The following is a 13,602-nucleotide window of genomic DNA, read 5'->3' as shown; positions in this document are numbered from 1 at the left end:
ATTAAAATTCATTGACTTTGAAGAGATAAGCCTTTCACAATCTAAATATACTACACATCTTAATCCTCAGAAAAGTGGCAAAACAGAACAAAGTAAAGATGTGCACAGAATGCTCTGATGAAACAATGACTTACTCAGTATGTTATTTCGCTTCAACCATTCTTGGCTACATAGCTTTTTAAAAGTCATAACTCGTAACAGAGCAACCTGATTGATTTATTCATTAATTCTAGCTGTTTATACCTTGGTGTTGTTGAATACTAATTTCTGATTGGCTTGAAGGGCATTCTAGAGCGTGCATTATTTAAGTTAAATGTGATTTTATTGGGCCGGAAAACCATGCCAATATATCCTCCAAACACAGGCTTCGAGGACATTATCACTTTTATACAACAGGTTACCAACCTATTCAAATAATGATTGATATATTTTTCATTAGCGTTATTTTGATGAGTTTATACATACCATCTCATCCTTCCACGGGATATAGTCCCTGTCGCAGGGTTGCTACTCAAGCCAGCTGGTCGTTCTTTCTATTGGTTCGGTTGCCAGAGACGTGACGCAGTCGTTAAGTCTTTTTGTTCTGCATCTATGGACACGAACCGGTTGTTTGTTCTAAATGTGTCGCTGCCATGATGGTTGGCAACATTATTATCCCTTGCTTAGCCAACTTTTGCTAACAGTCATGTCAAACAGTGCTGCCAGAATAACAGCAAAGTAGCTGCATTTGCATAAGCGGTTTTCTAGTGACGTTTATTTGGATACATCCATAACAATTAGCTAATGATGGGCGATTTCACCCGGTACATAGAAAATGTGCTCCCCCGCCAGGACACTGTTGTTCAGAGGAGCTAGCCAATAACACAGCTAACACAAACACTTCAAACTGAAGCTTGAAAGACTGCAAACTAACTGCATTGTTTCGTTTTACCAGTTTTATATTGACATTTATTTGTATATATTCATAAAAGTGATGCTGATTCATGATTTTGACTGGCTGAGAAAAGTTGCCTGTGTCTTGTCCCGACCCCACACGTTCCTTACAATGGGGCAGCTGGAGATATTGAAATGTTCACATTACAATGGGACAGCTGGAGATATTGAAATGTTCACGTTCATTACAATGGGACAGCTGGAGATATTGAAATGTTCACGTTCATTACAATGGGACAGCTGGAGATATTGAAATGTTCACGTTCATTACAATGGGACAGCTGGAGATATTGAAATGTTGCAAATGTCAGGGACAGACAGCAAGGTTCATACACATTTCCGCTATTGAAAACCAACTGCTAGTTTAAAAGAAATGGGAGATAATGTCTAGATGCTTTTTACAGTGGAGATAAAAGTTTTAAAAAATTGGCTGGGCTGATGAAACAGTGGTTGCTCAGTCATAGCTTTAGCCGGTGGTAAATTGTGTATTATAAACTGGGTGGTTCAAGCCCTGAATGCTGATTGGCTGACAGCCTTGGTATATCAGACCTTATACCATGGGTATGGCAAAACATTTATTTTTACTGCTCTAATTATGTTGGTAACCAGTTTATAATACCAATAAGGCACCTCGGGGGTTTGTGATATATGGCCAATATACCACGGCTAAGTGCTGTGTCCAGGCACTCCGCTTTGCATCGTGCATGAGAACAGCCCTTAGCCATATATTGGCCATATACCACACCTCCTCGGGCCTTATTGCTTAAATAGACACTGGCTGGAATGCGGTTTTAACCAATCAGCGTCAAGGATTAGACCCACCCGTTGTATAATACCCTATAATGTATGGTATAATTAAATTAAAAGGGATCATAGCTTTCACCTGGTCAGTCTGTCATTGAAAGAGCAGGTGTTCTTAATGTTTTGTATACTCAGTGTATGTAACATCTAATATGCTTGAGCATACAATAAAATTACATTGAGATGAAACCTCTGTGAAACAACGTGTACTGCTGCAAAAATAAACAAACAAATGTCATTTTATAGTCAAAATCATTTAAATATTTATTTAACTGAAAGACTTATGCCAACTCAGTTAAGACATTTAATCTTTAAAAACATGTCAGGGTCATCCTTGCCAATAAAAAAAAAAATGCTGTGTAGAAAGTGCTTTTAATGATTCTAACGTTTTTAACTAAAACATTCTTAGCCTTGAACTTTAACCTTAAATCATGTATGATTCCCCACAGATAAGGTTTCACGCTCCCCCAAATCTGTTCTTCCACCTTGAGTTGCTCCAACATGTATTCCTTTAAAGGGTTTCTGTAAAATTATCTTTTTTTCTTGAACTTTTTCACAATTTTTCCTCTGTGACATCAATATAGGAGCCCTGATTGATCTCTCAATGCAAAAATATGAAGGACTAAACTTTCTATTTACAATTCTGATGATCATCTACAACCTGTTGTTTCAGATACAAGTGTGACACGCCAGCACAGACATATTCATTATCATCATTCCCACCAGAGGTGTTTGTACCATCCTCCTCACACACACACATCATTTCTCCAAAATTGCTTTTGATCCTTTCAGAGCTCTTATTTGTCTGTGTGCAGTTATTGAGAGGACAGTCTGAATCCTTATATTCCTCCCCTTTATGTCCTTCAAACAACGCAACAACTTCAGCTCTGTCTACACCATGCAAGTGAGAAGTACTGCATTTCAAATGTTTTCATTGGTGAATCCTAGGTCTTTTAATTAATATAGATCTATATTTGATATACTTGATGTGATACTATTCACTCAAGGTAATACAATGCTTTGTTTTATATTAGCAAATATTCAAGATTAAAACATTCTTGAATGTCTTCTCTCATATACTTCTAAAGAGAACAAAATAAATTAAATCCGTTTTGTACATACTTACATGATATGAAATAACGTGTTTTCCTTTAATTTATGTATAATGATTTTGAACATAACAGAGTAAAAGATTGCTGTAGTTAAAATAATCACACTGGTTCCCCTTGTAGTCGGGACTGTTGTTACAGAAAAATAAATGTTCGCGCAGAATGGTTGAAAAAATGAACCAACAAACATAAAACAACATATTGTACTTCATATAGTAAAGTTCAAGAACAACATTGATATGTCCTGTATCAAAACATATCTGTATTTGTAATGATTGATATCATTAAAAAAGGTAAACATAAAATACCATTTGCCACAGTTTGTAAATATTCTTAAAAAATACCCTAACCTCTTAGAGGGCAGATTTAAAAAAACAAGCGACTTCAGCAATACTCAACATGAAAATATATACACACTTACTTCAAAAGCAATAACCAAAAAAGCAAGAATCTGAACTAGACTGGGACTCTCCTATCTCATCCTCTACACATGGAGCTCCTCCCATTCCAATCCAACACTTCACTAACCCGTCACCTGCTCTTGCCAATTTTAGGTGCCTTTGTTTTTGAACTAGCAACAACGTCACACAAAATCAGCGAGTGCCTGGGTCTAGGGACTCACATCCTCTTCTCATCTCTCTCCCTGCTCTTGTCAGAGACCAGAGGTCCTGTTGCATTGCAGTATGTACATAAAGCACTGTCTGTCCATACAAGGCCTTGTCTATGGTCTAGTAGGTCTACAGATGGCAGGCTATAGGCTACATGTTATAGGCCACATATATGGGGTCCAGCTGGTCAGCCAGGAAGCCATCCCGGAGGTGCATTCTCTGCTTCTCTCCCCGAGAGTTGATGGGGATGACCCCGATGTCCACCACCACCACCACTCCCACGATCAGGTAGTGTTCCTCCAGAACCACGTTGGTCACCAGGGGAACCAGGTCCAGAGCCTCCTGCTCCGAACCATCCAACTCCACCACCACCACCAGGAGGTTGGTCCATGTGAACACCGCACTGAAACAACAGAGTACTTAGTCAACATGATACTGAAACAACAGAGTACTTAGTCAACATGATACTGAAACAACAGAGTACTTAGTCAACATGATACTGAAACAACAGAGTACTTAGTTAATACCGCACTGAAACAACAGAGTACTTAGTCAACATGATACTGAAACAACAGAGTACTTAGTCAACATGATACTGAAACAACAGAGTACTTAGTTAATACTGCACTGAAACAACAGAGTACTTAGTCAACATGATACTGAAACAACAGAGTACTTAGTCAACATGCTACTGAAACAACATAGTACTTAGTTAATACCACACTGAAACAACAGAGTACTTAGCCAACATGATACTGAAACAGAGTACTTAGTCAACATGATACTGAAACAACAGAGTACTTAGTCAACATGATACTGAAACAACAGAGTACTCAGTCAACATGATACTGAAACAACAGAGTACTTAGTCAACATGATACTGAAACAACAGAGTACTCAGTCAACATGATACTGAAACATCAGAGTACTTAGTCAACATGATACTGAAACAACAGAGTACTTAGTCAACATGATACTGAAACAACAGAGTACTTAGTCAACATGATACTGAAACAACAGAGTACTTAGTCAACATGCTACTGAAACAACAGAGTACTTAGTTAATACCACACTGAAACAACAGAGTACTTAGTCAACATGCTACTGAAACAACAGAGTACTTAGTCAACATGCTACTGAAACAACAGAGTACTTAGTCAACATGCTACTGAAACAACAGAGTACTTAGTCAACATGCTACTGAAACAACAGAGTACTTAGTCAACATGATACTGAAACAACAGAGTACTTAGTCAACATGCTACTGAAACAACAGAGTACTTAGTTAATACCACACTGAAACAACAGAGTACTTAGTCAACATGCTACTGAAACAACAGAGTACTTAGTCAACATGCTACTGAAACAACAGAGTACTTAGTCAACATGCTACTGAAACAACAGAGTACTTAGTCAACATGATACTGAAACAACAGAGTACTTAGTCAACATGATACTGAAACAACAGAGTACTTAGTCAACATGCTACTGAAACAACAGAGTACTTAGTTAATACCACACTGAAACAACAGAGTACTTAGTCAACATGATACTGAAACAGAGTACTTAGTCAACATGCTACTGAAACAACAGAGTACTTAGCCAACATGATACTGAAACAGAGTACTTAGTCAACATGATACTGAAACAACAGAGTACTTAGTCAACATGATACTGAAACAACAGAGTACTTAGTCAACATGATACTGAAACAACAGAGTACTTAGTCAACACCACACTGAAACAACAAAGTACTTAGTCAACATAAAACTGAAACATACAGTACATAGTCAACACTACACTGAACAAAAAATAAAGTACTTAGTCAACACCACACAGAACTTAGTCAACACCACACTGAAACAACATACTGTACTTAGTCAACACCACACTGAAACAACAACATACAGAACTTAGTCAACACCACACTGAAACAACATACAGTACTTAGTCAACACCACACTGAAACAACATACAGAACTTAGTCAACACCACACTGAAACAACATACAGTACTTAGTCAACACCACACTGAAACAACAACATACAGTACTTAGTCAACACCACACTGAAACAACAACATACAGAACTTAGTCAACACCACACTGAAACAACATACAGTACTTAGTCAACACCACACTGAAACAACATACAGTACTTAGTCAACACCACACTGAAACAACATACAGTACTTAGTCAACACCACACTGAAACAACATACAGTACTTAGTCAACACCACACTGAAACAACAACATACAGAACTTAGTCAACACCACACTGAAACAACAACATACAGTACTTAGTCAACACCACACTGAAACAACAACATACAGTACTTAGTCAACACCACACTGAAACAACATACAGTACTTAGTCAACACCACACTGAAACAACATACAGTACTTAGTCAACACCACACTGAAACAACATACAGTACTTAGTCAACACCACACTGAAACAACATACAGTACTTAGTCAACACCACACTGAAACAACAACATACAGAACTTAGTCAACACCACACTGAAACAACATACAGTACTTAGTCAACACCACACTGAAACAACACTACAGAACTTAGTCAACACCACACTGAAACAACAACATACAGTACTTAGTCAACACCACACTGAAACAACATACAGTACTTAGTCAACACCACACTGAAACAACAACATACAGTACTTAGTCAACACCACACTGAAACAACACTACAGTACTTAGTCAACACCACACTGAAACAACAACATACAGTACTTAGTCAACACCACACTGAAACAACATACAGTACTTAGTCAACACCACACTGAAACAACATACAGAACTTAGTCAACACCACACTGAAACAACAACATACAGAACTTAGTCAACACCACACTGAAACAACAACATACAGAACTTAGTCAACACCACACTGAAACAACATACAGTACTTAGTCAACACCACACTGAAACAACATACAGTACTTAGTCAACACCACACTGAAACAACAACATACAGTACTTAGTCAACACCACACTGAAACAACATACAGTACTTAGTCAACACCACACTGAAACAACATACAGAACTTAGTCAACACCACACTGAAACAACAACATACAGAACTTAGTCAACACCACACTGAAACAACATACAGTACTTAGTCAACACCACACTGAAACAACAACATACAGAACTTAGTCAACACCACACTGAAACAACAACATACAGAACTTAGTCAACACCACACTGAAACAACAACATACAGAACTTAGTCAACACCACACTGAAACAACAACATACAGTACTTAGTCAACACCACACTGAAACAACATACAGTACTTAGTCAACACCACACTGAAACAACATACAGTACTTAGTCAACACCACACTGAAACAACATACAGTACTTAGTCAACACCACACTGAAACAACAACATACAGAACTTAGTCAACACCACACTGAAACAACATACAGTACTTAGTCAACACCACACTGAAACAACAACATACAGAACTTAGTCAACACCACACAGTACTTAGTTTATCTACGGCATTTTAATTGGTCAACATTAACAATTTGAAATTAGACAAAATCAGCATGATATTTGAACAGAAATGACATTTGTTTAGATAGAATGCCCATAAGTGGTGAGCTACGCCATCCACCCACCAGAACTACAAATCCTCAAGTCATTTGTCATGGTGCTGAAACACGGGATACAGGCAATACACTAATTACAGTACATTCGGAAAGTATTCATACGCCTTGACTTTTTCTACATTCTGTTACGTTACAACCTTATTCTAAAATGGATTAAATCGTTTTTTCCCCCCTCAATCTACACACAATACCCCATAATGACAAAGAAAAAACTGGTTTTTAGAAAAAAAATAAAATAAATACAGAAATATCACATTTACATAAGTATTCAGACCTTTTACTCAGTACTTTGTTAAAGCACCTTTGGCAGAGATTATAGCCTTGAGTCTTCTTGGGTATGACACTACAAGCTTGGCACACCTGTATTTGGGGAGTTTCTCCCATTCTTCTCTGCAGATCCTCTCAAGCTCTGTCAGGTTGGATGGGGAGCGTCGCAGCACAATTATTTTCAGGTCTCTCCAGAGATGTTCAATCGGGTTCAAGTCCGGGCTCTGGCTGAGCCACAAGGACATTCAGAGACTTGTCCCGAAGCCACACCTGTATTGTCTTGGCTGTGTGCTTAGGGTCGTTGTTCTGTTGGAAGGTGAAGCTTCGCCCTAGTCTGAGGTCCTGAGCGCTCTGGAGCAGGTTTTCATCAAGGACCTCTCTGTACTTTGCTCCGTTCATCTTTGCCTCAATCCTGACTAGTCTCCCAGTCCCTGCAGCTGAAAAACATCCCTACAGCATGATGCTGCCACCACCATGCTTCACCGTAGGGATGGTATTGGTCAGGTGATGAGTGGTGCCTGGTTTCCTCCAGATGTGACGCTTGGCATTCAGGACAAAGAGTTCAATCTTGGTTTCATCAGACCAGAGAATCTTGTTTCTCATGGTCGGAGAGTCCTTCAGGTGCCTTTTGGCAAACTCCAAGTGGGCTGTCAGGTGCCTTTTACTGAGGAGTGGCTTCCGTCTGGCCACTCTACCATAAAGGTATGCGCTGTCAACTGTGGGACATTATATAGACAGGTGTGTGCCTTTCCAAATCATGTTCAATCAATTTAATTTACCACAGGTGGACTCCAAGTTGTAGAAACATCTCAAGGATGATCATTGGAAACAGGATGCACCAGAGCTCAATTTCGATTCTCATAGCAAAGGGTCTGAATACTTATGTAAATAAGGTATTTGTTTTTGCTTTGTCATTATGGGCTATTGTGTGTAGATTGATAAGGAAAATGTTTTATTTAATCCATTTTAGAATAAGGTTGTAACGTAACAAAATGTGTAAAATACTTTCTGAATGAACTGTATGTAGCCTTATGAAATGAGTTACAGTTCTCACCATTCTGTGATGCTCTTGTGTGTCCTGATGACGGAGGTCTCAATGTCGATGGGGTGGTACCTCATTCCCCTCAGCTCCATGGCCTCATCCAGCGCTCCCACAACATACAGGGCATCGTGTCGCTCTGCGTGCACACACACGCAAATACAAACACTTCAGACAATGTATGTTGACCTCGCCAGGAAAACAGTGAAAGTACGCAGTAATAAGTACATTTGGTAGTGAAGGGAATAGTTAACGTACCCCCACTGGCGTCGGTCAGTTCGGTCCTCCTGAGGAAGCCCAGGTATCCGGTGCGGGCCCAGATTGTCTGTGTGTCTCCAAAGCTCAGACGGGAATTAAAGTGATCCGACTGCAGTGCCTCGTCTCCGTACACCGTGAAGTAGCCACTGGCATTGTGTCCACTGCACACCCAGATCTGTGAACAGGACAACAATTCAATATTTTTTTCCATCGACGACCACTTTTGAAACAAGTGTTTTAATGTTTTCATGTGCTATCCTCTGGGATCCAGTACACGTCTAGTTTGATTATTTTTACCCAAATCAATTCAGCACAACTCTGCTCTGGACTTCTATTGTAGTGCATCCGTCTGTGTACTTTTAGACCAATTACATAACACTTACTGAACTGAGCATTAGACTGGATAGACCAAAGATATTAATGTGTGTGGAAGTTACGTGGACTGGCTCTTTCAGTACACAGAGAGAGACTATTGTAGTTTAGTCTAATGAGAGAGTACACATTCAATGAGGTATGACACTTAAAGTACAGAGAGAGACTGTTTTGTAGCCTGATGTATTGTAGTTTGTATGGATTCTAACGAAAGCGTGATTATGTCTGAGCCGACCTCTCCAAGGTGCGAGTCTCCCAGTGGTCCCTTGGTCTCCGGGTTGGCGATGATAATTCGAACCCCAGGTAGAATCTGATGGCAATAAGGATGAGACATTTAGTGATTTCATCTCTCCACTCCTCTCTCCCTTCCACTCTTTCTCTCCCTTCAGCGAGGCCATTTATATAACTCATTTACCACCGAGCCCTGAGTAGAGTGGACTGAAATGACCCACTCGCTCTCCCAGTATGTGGCCCTAATTCCCTTAATAGTGCCAATGGCTCTGGTCAAAAGTAGTGCACTATATAGTGCCATTTGGAAAGCAGACAGAAATAAAAGCCTTATTATTGAGTGACAGACTGATCTTGATCTCCTGGCTGGTCCCTTTGAAACACAGAGCAGAACGCTGTCTGACCCGGAGCACAATTAACTCTCACCTAGGGCGGTCACGAAATTTCGTCAGCAAATGACTGCCGGTCTCACGGTAATTGACCGTTAATTAATTAACAAACACATTTAGCATCTCCTGGCATCCACGCATGCCACTGATACCGACCTTTGGAACATCTACATTTATTAGACAAAAAGTCTAATAGATCCATGTAATATAGCCTATACCTTCACAATAAATCCATTATTTACTTTAGATAGGTCTAAAGAAACATAATATGAAGTAAATGTGGTCTATTTCAGAAGAACAGAATAGCATACTCAGGATGAGTAGTAACATCTCAACATCAACTGTTCAGAGGAGACTGTGTGAATCAGGCCTTCATGGTCGAATTGCTGCAAAGAAACCACTACTAAAGGACACCAATAAGAAGAGGAGACTTGCTTGGGTCAAGAAACACGAGCAATGGACATTAGATCGTTGGAAATCTGTCCTTTGGTCTGATGAGTCTAAATTTGAGATTTTTGGTTCCAACCGCCGTGTCTTTGTGAGACGCAGAGTAGGTGAACGGATGATCTCCGCATGTGTGGTTCCCACCGTGAAGCATGGAGGTGGTGGTGTGATGGTGCTTTGCTGGTGACACTGTCAGTGATTTATTTAGAATTCAAGGCAAACTTAACCAGCATGACTACCATGGTATTCTCCAGTGATACGCCATCCCATCTGGTTTGCGCTTAGTGGGACTATCATTTGTTTTTCAACACGACAATGACCTAAAACACACCTCCAGGCTGTGTAAGGGCCATTTGACCAAGAAGAAGAGTGATGGAGTGCTGCATCATATGACCTGGCTTCCACAATCACCCGACCTCAACACAATTGAGATGGTTTGGGATGAGTTGGACCAGAGTGAAGGATTTAAAAAAAATGTTAACTAGGCAAGTCAGTTAAGAACAAATTCTTATTTACAATGACGGGCCTACCCCGGCCAAACCCTAACTCGGACGATGCTGGGCCAATTGTGCGCCGCCCTATGGGAGTCCCAATCACGGCCGGTTGTGATACAGCCTGGAATCGATCCAGTGTCTGTAGTGCCGCTTCTAGCACTGAGATGCAGTGCCTTAGACCGGTGCACCACTCGGGAGAAGCGGAAAAGCAGCCAACAAGTGCTCAGCATATGTGGGAACTCCTTCAAGACAGTTGAAAAAGCATTCCTCATGAAGCTGGTTGAGCTGTCATCAAGAGAAAGGGTGGCTACTTTGAAGAATCTAAAATCTATAATATATTTTGATTTGTTTAACACTTTTTTGCTTATGACATGATTCCATATTTGTTATTATTCTACAATGTAGAAAATAGTAAAAATAAAGAAAAACCCTTGAATGAGTAGCTGTGTCCAAAACTTTTGACTGGTATACTAAAAATGATCTGTGTCATTTGTTTTGATTTAGAATAGACCATTATCATGCACCTCTCTCGAAACAGGGGCAGGGGAATTGTTTTTATCTATGCACTTAAATAGAGAAAGTTGTGAAATAAATATAATAGGCCTTGCCTATAGAAAGCTGATGGACCCTCCTCTTTTTAATAGAGGCCATCACCCTGTTTTCTCACGCAATTGCATAGCTTATAGAAATGTTGTCCAACATGAGCTCATGGGCTCTCATGAAGTCTTTGATTAGATTTTTTTATTACATTTGCATTGATGTCAGAGTGATTAGAGGGACAATAGAGTGTTGAGTACCAGACAGCAAGTTTGGTAGGCTACTAATGACCATCAGCAGCATCAGAGCTAAGATAAAACTAATTACTGTGACTAAACGGTCATGTGGAATTTGACTGCCTTCATGACACGTGACCGCCGGTGTGGCGATAATACGGTCACCATAACAGTCCTACTCTCACCTACACCTCTATTATGGGGACGGGTTGCTGTGGAAACTAACTACACAATTAGACTAATCAAAGCACAGTACAAACAAACAGTTTACACTAGTTTAGTCTCAGTGATTAAAAATACTTAATTGTATAGTTTGTCTATGCAAATGACTACCATTTGTTTATTCATTCAGCTAGTCAGGCAGAGACTCACCTTTCCAGATTCCATGAGTGGTAAGCTGTGTGGAGACCCTCTCTCTACCAGACGAACCCTGTGAGGGAGGAAGGGAAGAAGTGAAGAGTTACTGGGCTGCTGAGTCAATGCTGTGGTTCTGTCCCAAATGGCACGCTATTCCCTATATAGTGCCCTACTTTTGACCAGAACCCTATGGTAATAGGGAGCCATTTGAGACAAGCACTGTGAGTACAAGACAAGTCCTTTTAGTCTACAAATTATACTGAACTTTCAACACAAACCCAATAGCTACATCCCAGGGAGGAGAGCAGTGGTGGAGACAAAAATGACTGTCTAGAATTACAGTGTGTATGCGAATAGCTGTGGGCTGTGTATTTGTGAGCTGTGGGCCCAGTGTGCAGCATGTTGTTATGTGTCCCTGCCAGGGCTGGACGGGCATTTGATTTCCGTAAGGCGGCACGTTTTTTTTCCCACACGCCCTCTTATGTGTGCATGTACACACATTTCTTTAATACTATAACTGCTGGGCCTCGAGGCTAATGAGCAGTCATTTCGATTGCAATATTCTAGCAGTGGAATTACTACATTTCATACATGCTATCGCAAAAATTATTTGGTTGTGTTTACGAATGTCTTAGGTAACAGAATATGAAAACAAATATTTCAAATAACACAAAAGCATTTATTAGTTTACTGTAGGATATATATTATATATATATATATATCTCTCTTTATATATAGCTATATAAATATCACTATGCAGGCTGGGGCCTATTGATCTGTTGATTGGGTGTGGGATGTTCTAGGACGATACACTACCCAGACTCACTATTCTAACCCCGGGCCGTCTTTCTAATCTTAAAGTCAAACATTGGACATGTGTGTCACAAGGAATGTGTCTGGCTCCAACTTTTATGCACACAATGCAGTGAAACTATTCAAATGTAAATGGCCAGTGCAGAGGTAATGGGTCTTCAATGTCATGTCAGCATGGTCTAAGATATTGTTCTTGTTTGTGAGCAACATTTCATTGACATAGATGCCATACTTATGATACTGAAGAGCTTCTATTAATCATATTTAGGCAACTGACGGATAATATACTATGGAAAATTCACCACCAACTTGATTTACTATATACAGTTGAAGTCGGAAGTTTACATACACCTTAGCCAAATACATTTAAACTCAGTTTTTCACAATTCCTGACATTTAATCCTAGTAAAAATTCCCTGTTTTAGGTCAGTTAGGATCACCACTTTATTTTAAGAATGTGAAATGTCAGAATAATAGTAGAGAGAATGATTTATTTCAGCTTTTATTTCTTTCATCACATTCCCAGTGGGTCAGAAGTTTACATACACTCAATTAGTATTTGGTAGTATTGCCTTTAAATTGTTTAACTTGGTTCAAATATTTCAGGTCGCCTTCCACAAGCATCCCACATAAAGTTGGGTGAATTTTGGCCCATTCCTCCTGACAGAGCTGGTGTAACTGAGTCAGGTTTGTAAGGCCTCCTTGCTCGCACACACTTTTTCAGTTCTGCCCACACATTTTCTATGGGGTTGAGGTCAGGGCTTTGTGATGGCCACTCCAATACCTTGACTTTGTTGTCCTTAAGCCATTTTGCCACAACTTTGGAAGTATGCTTGGGGTCATTGTCCACTTGGAAGACCCATTTGCAACCAAGCTTTAACTTCCTGACTGATGTCTTGAGATGTTGCTTCAATATATCCACAGAATTTTCCATCTTCATGATGCCATCTATTTTGTGAAGTGCACCAGTCCCTCCTGCAGCAAAGCACCCCCACAACATGATGCTGCCACCCCCGTGCTTCACAGTTGGGATGGTGTTCCTCGGCTTGCAAGCCTCCCCCTTTTCCCT

General features: G+C 40.0%; 1 protein-coding gene across 11 annotated transcripts in view; it reads right to left on the bottom strand.

The window, feature by feature from the left end:
- Positions 1–1,972: 1,972 nt before the first annotated feature.
- Positions 1,973–13,602, bottom strand: part of dip2ca (disco-interacting protein 2 homolog Ca) — a 236,232-nt gene continuing 224,602 nt past the window's right edge. For all 11 annotated transcript variants that reach the window (XM_082973357.1, XM_082973359.1, XM_082973358.1 and 8 more), the window contains 5 exons: positions 11,736–11,793; positions 9,271–9,345; positions 8,664–8,838; positions 8,421–8,544; positions 1,973–3,854 (listed from right to left, as the gene is read on the bottom strand). In XM_082973357.1, coding sequence (XP_082829483.1) covers positions 3,602–3,854; positions 8,421–8,544; positions 8,664–8,838; positions 9,271–9,345; positions 11,736–11,793 — 685 coding nt within the window. In that variant the 3' untranslated portion in view covers positions 1,973–3,601. The remainder of the gene's footprint in view (positions 3,855–8,420; positions 8,545–8,663; positions 8,839–9,270; positions 9,346–11,735; positions 11,794–13,602) is intronic.

This window comes from Salmo salar, chromosome 03, assembly GCF_965601325.2.
Source record: "Salmo salar chromosome 03, fSalSal1, whole genome shotgun sequence".
NCBI lineage: Eukaryota > Metazoa > Chordata > Actinopteri > Salmoniformes > Salmonidae > Salmo > Salmo salar.
This window is presented reverse-complemented; position numbering and strand designations above follow the sequence as displayed.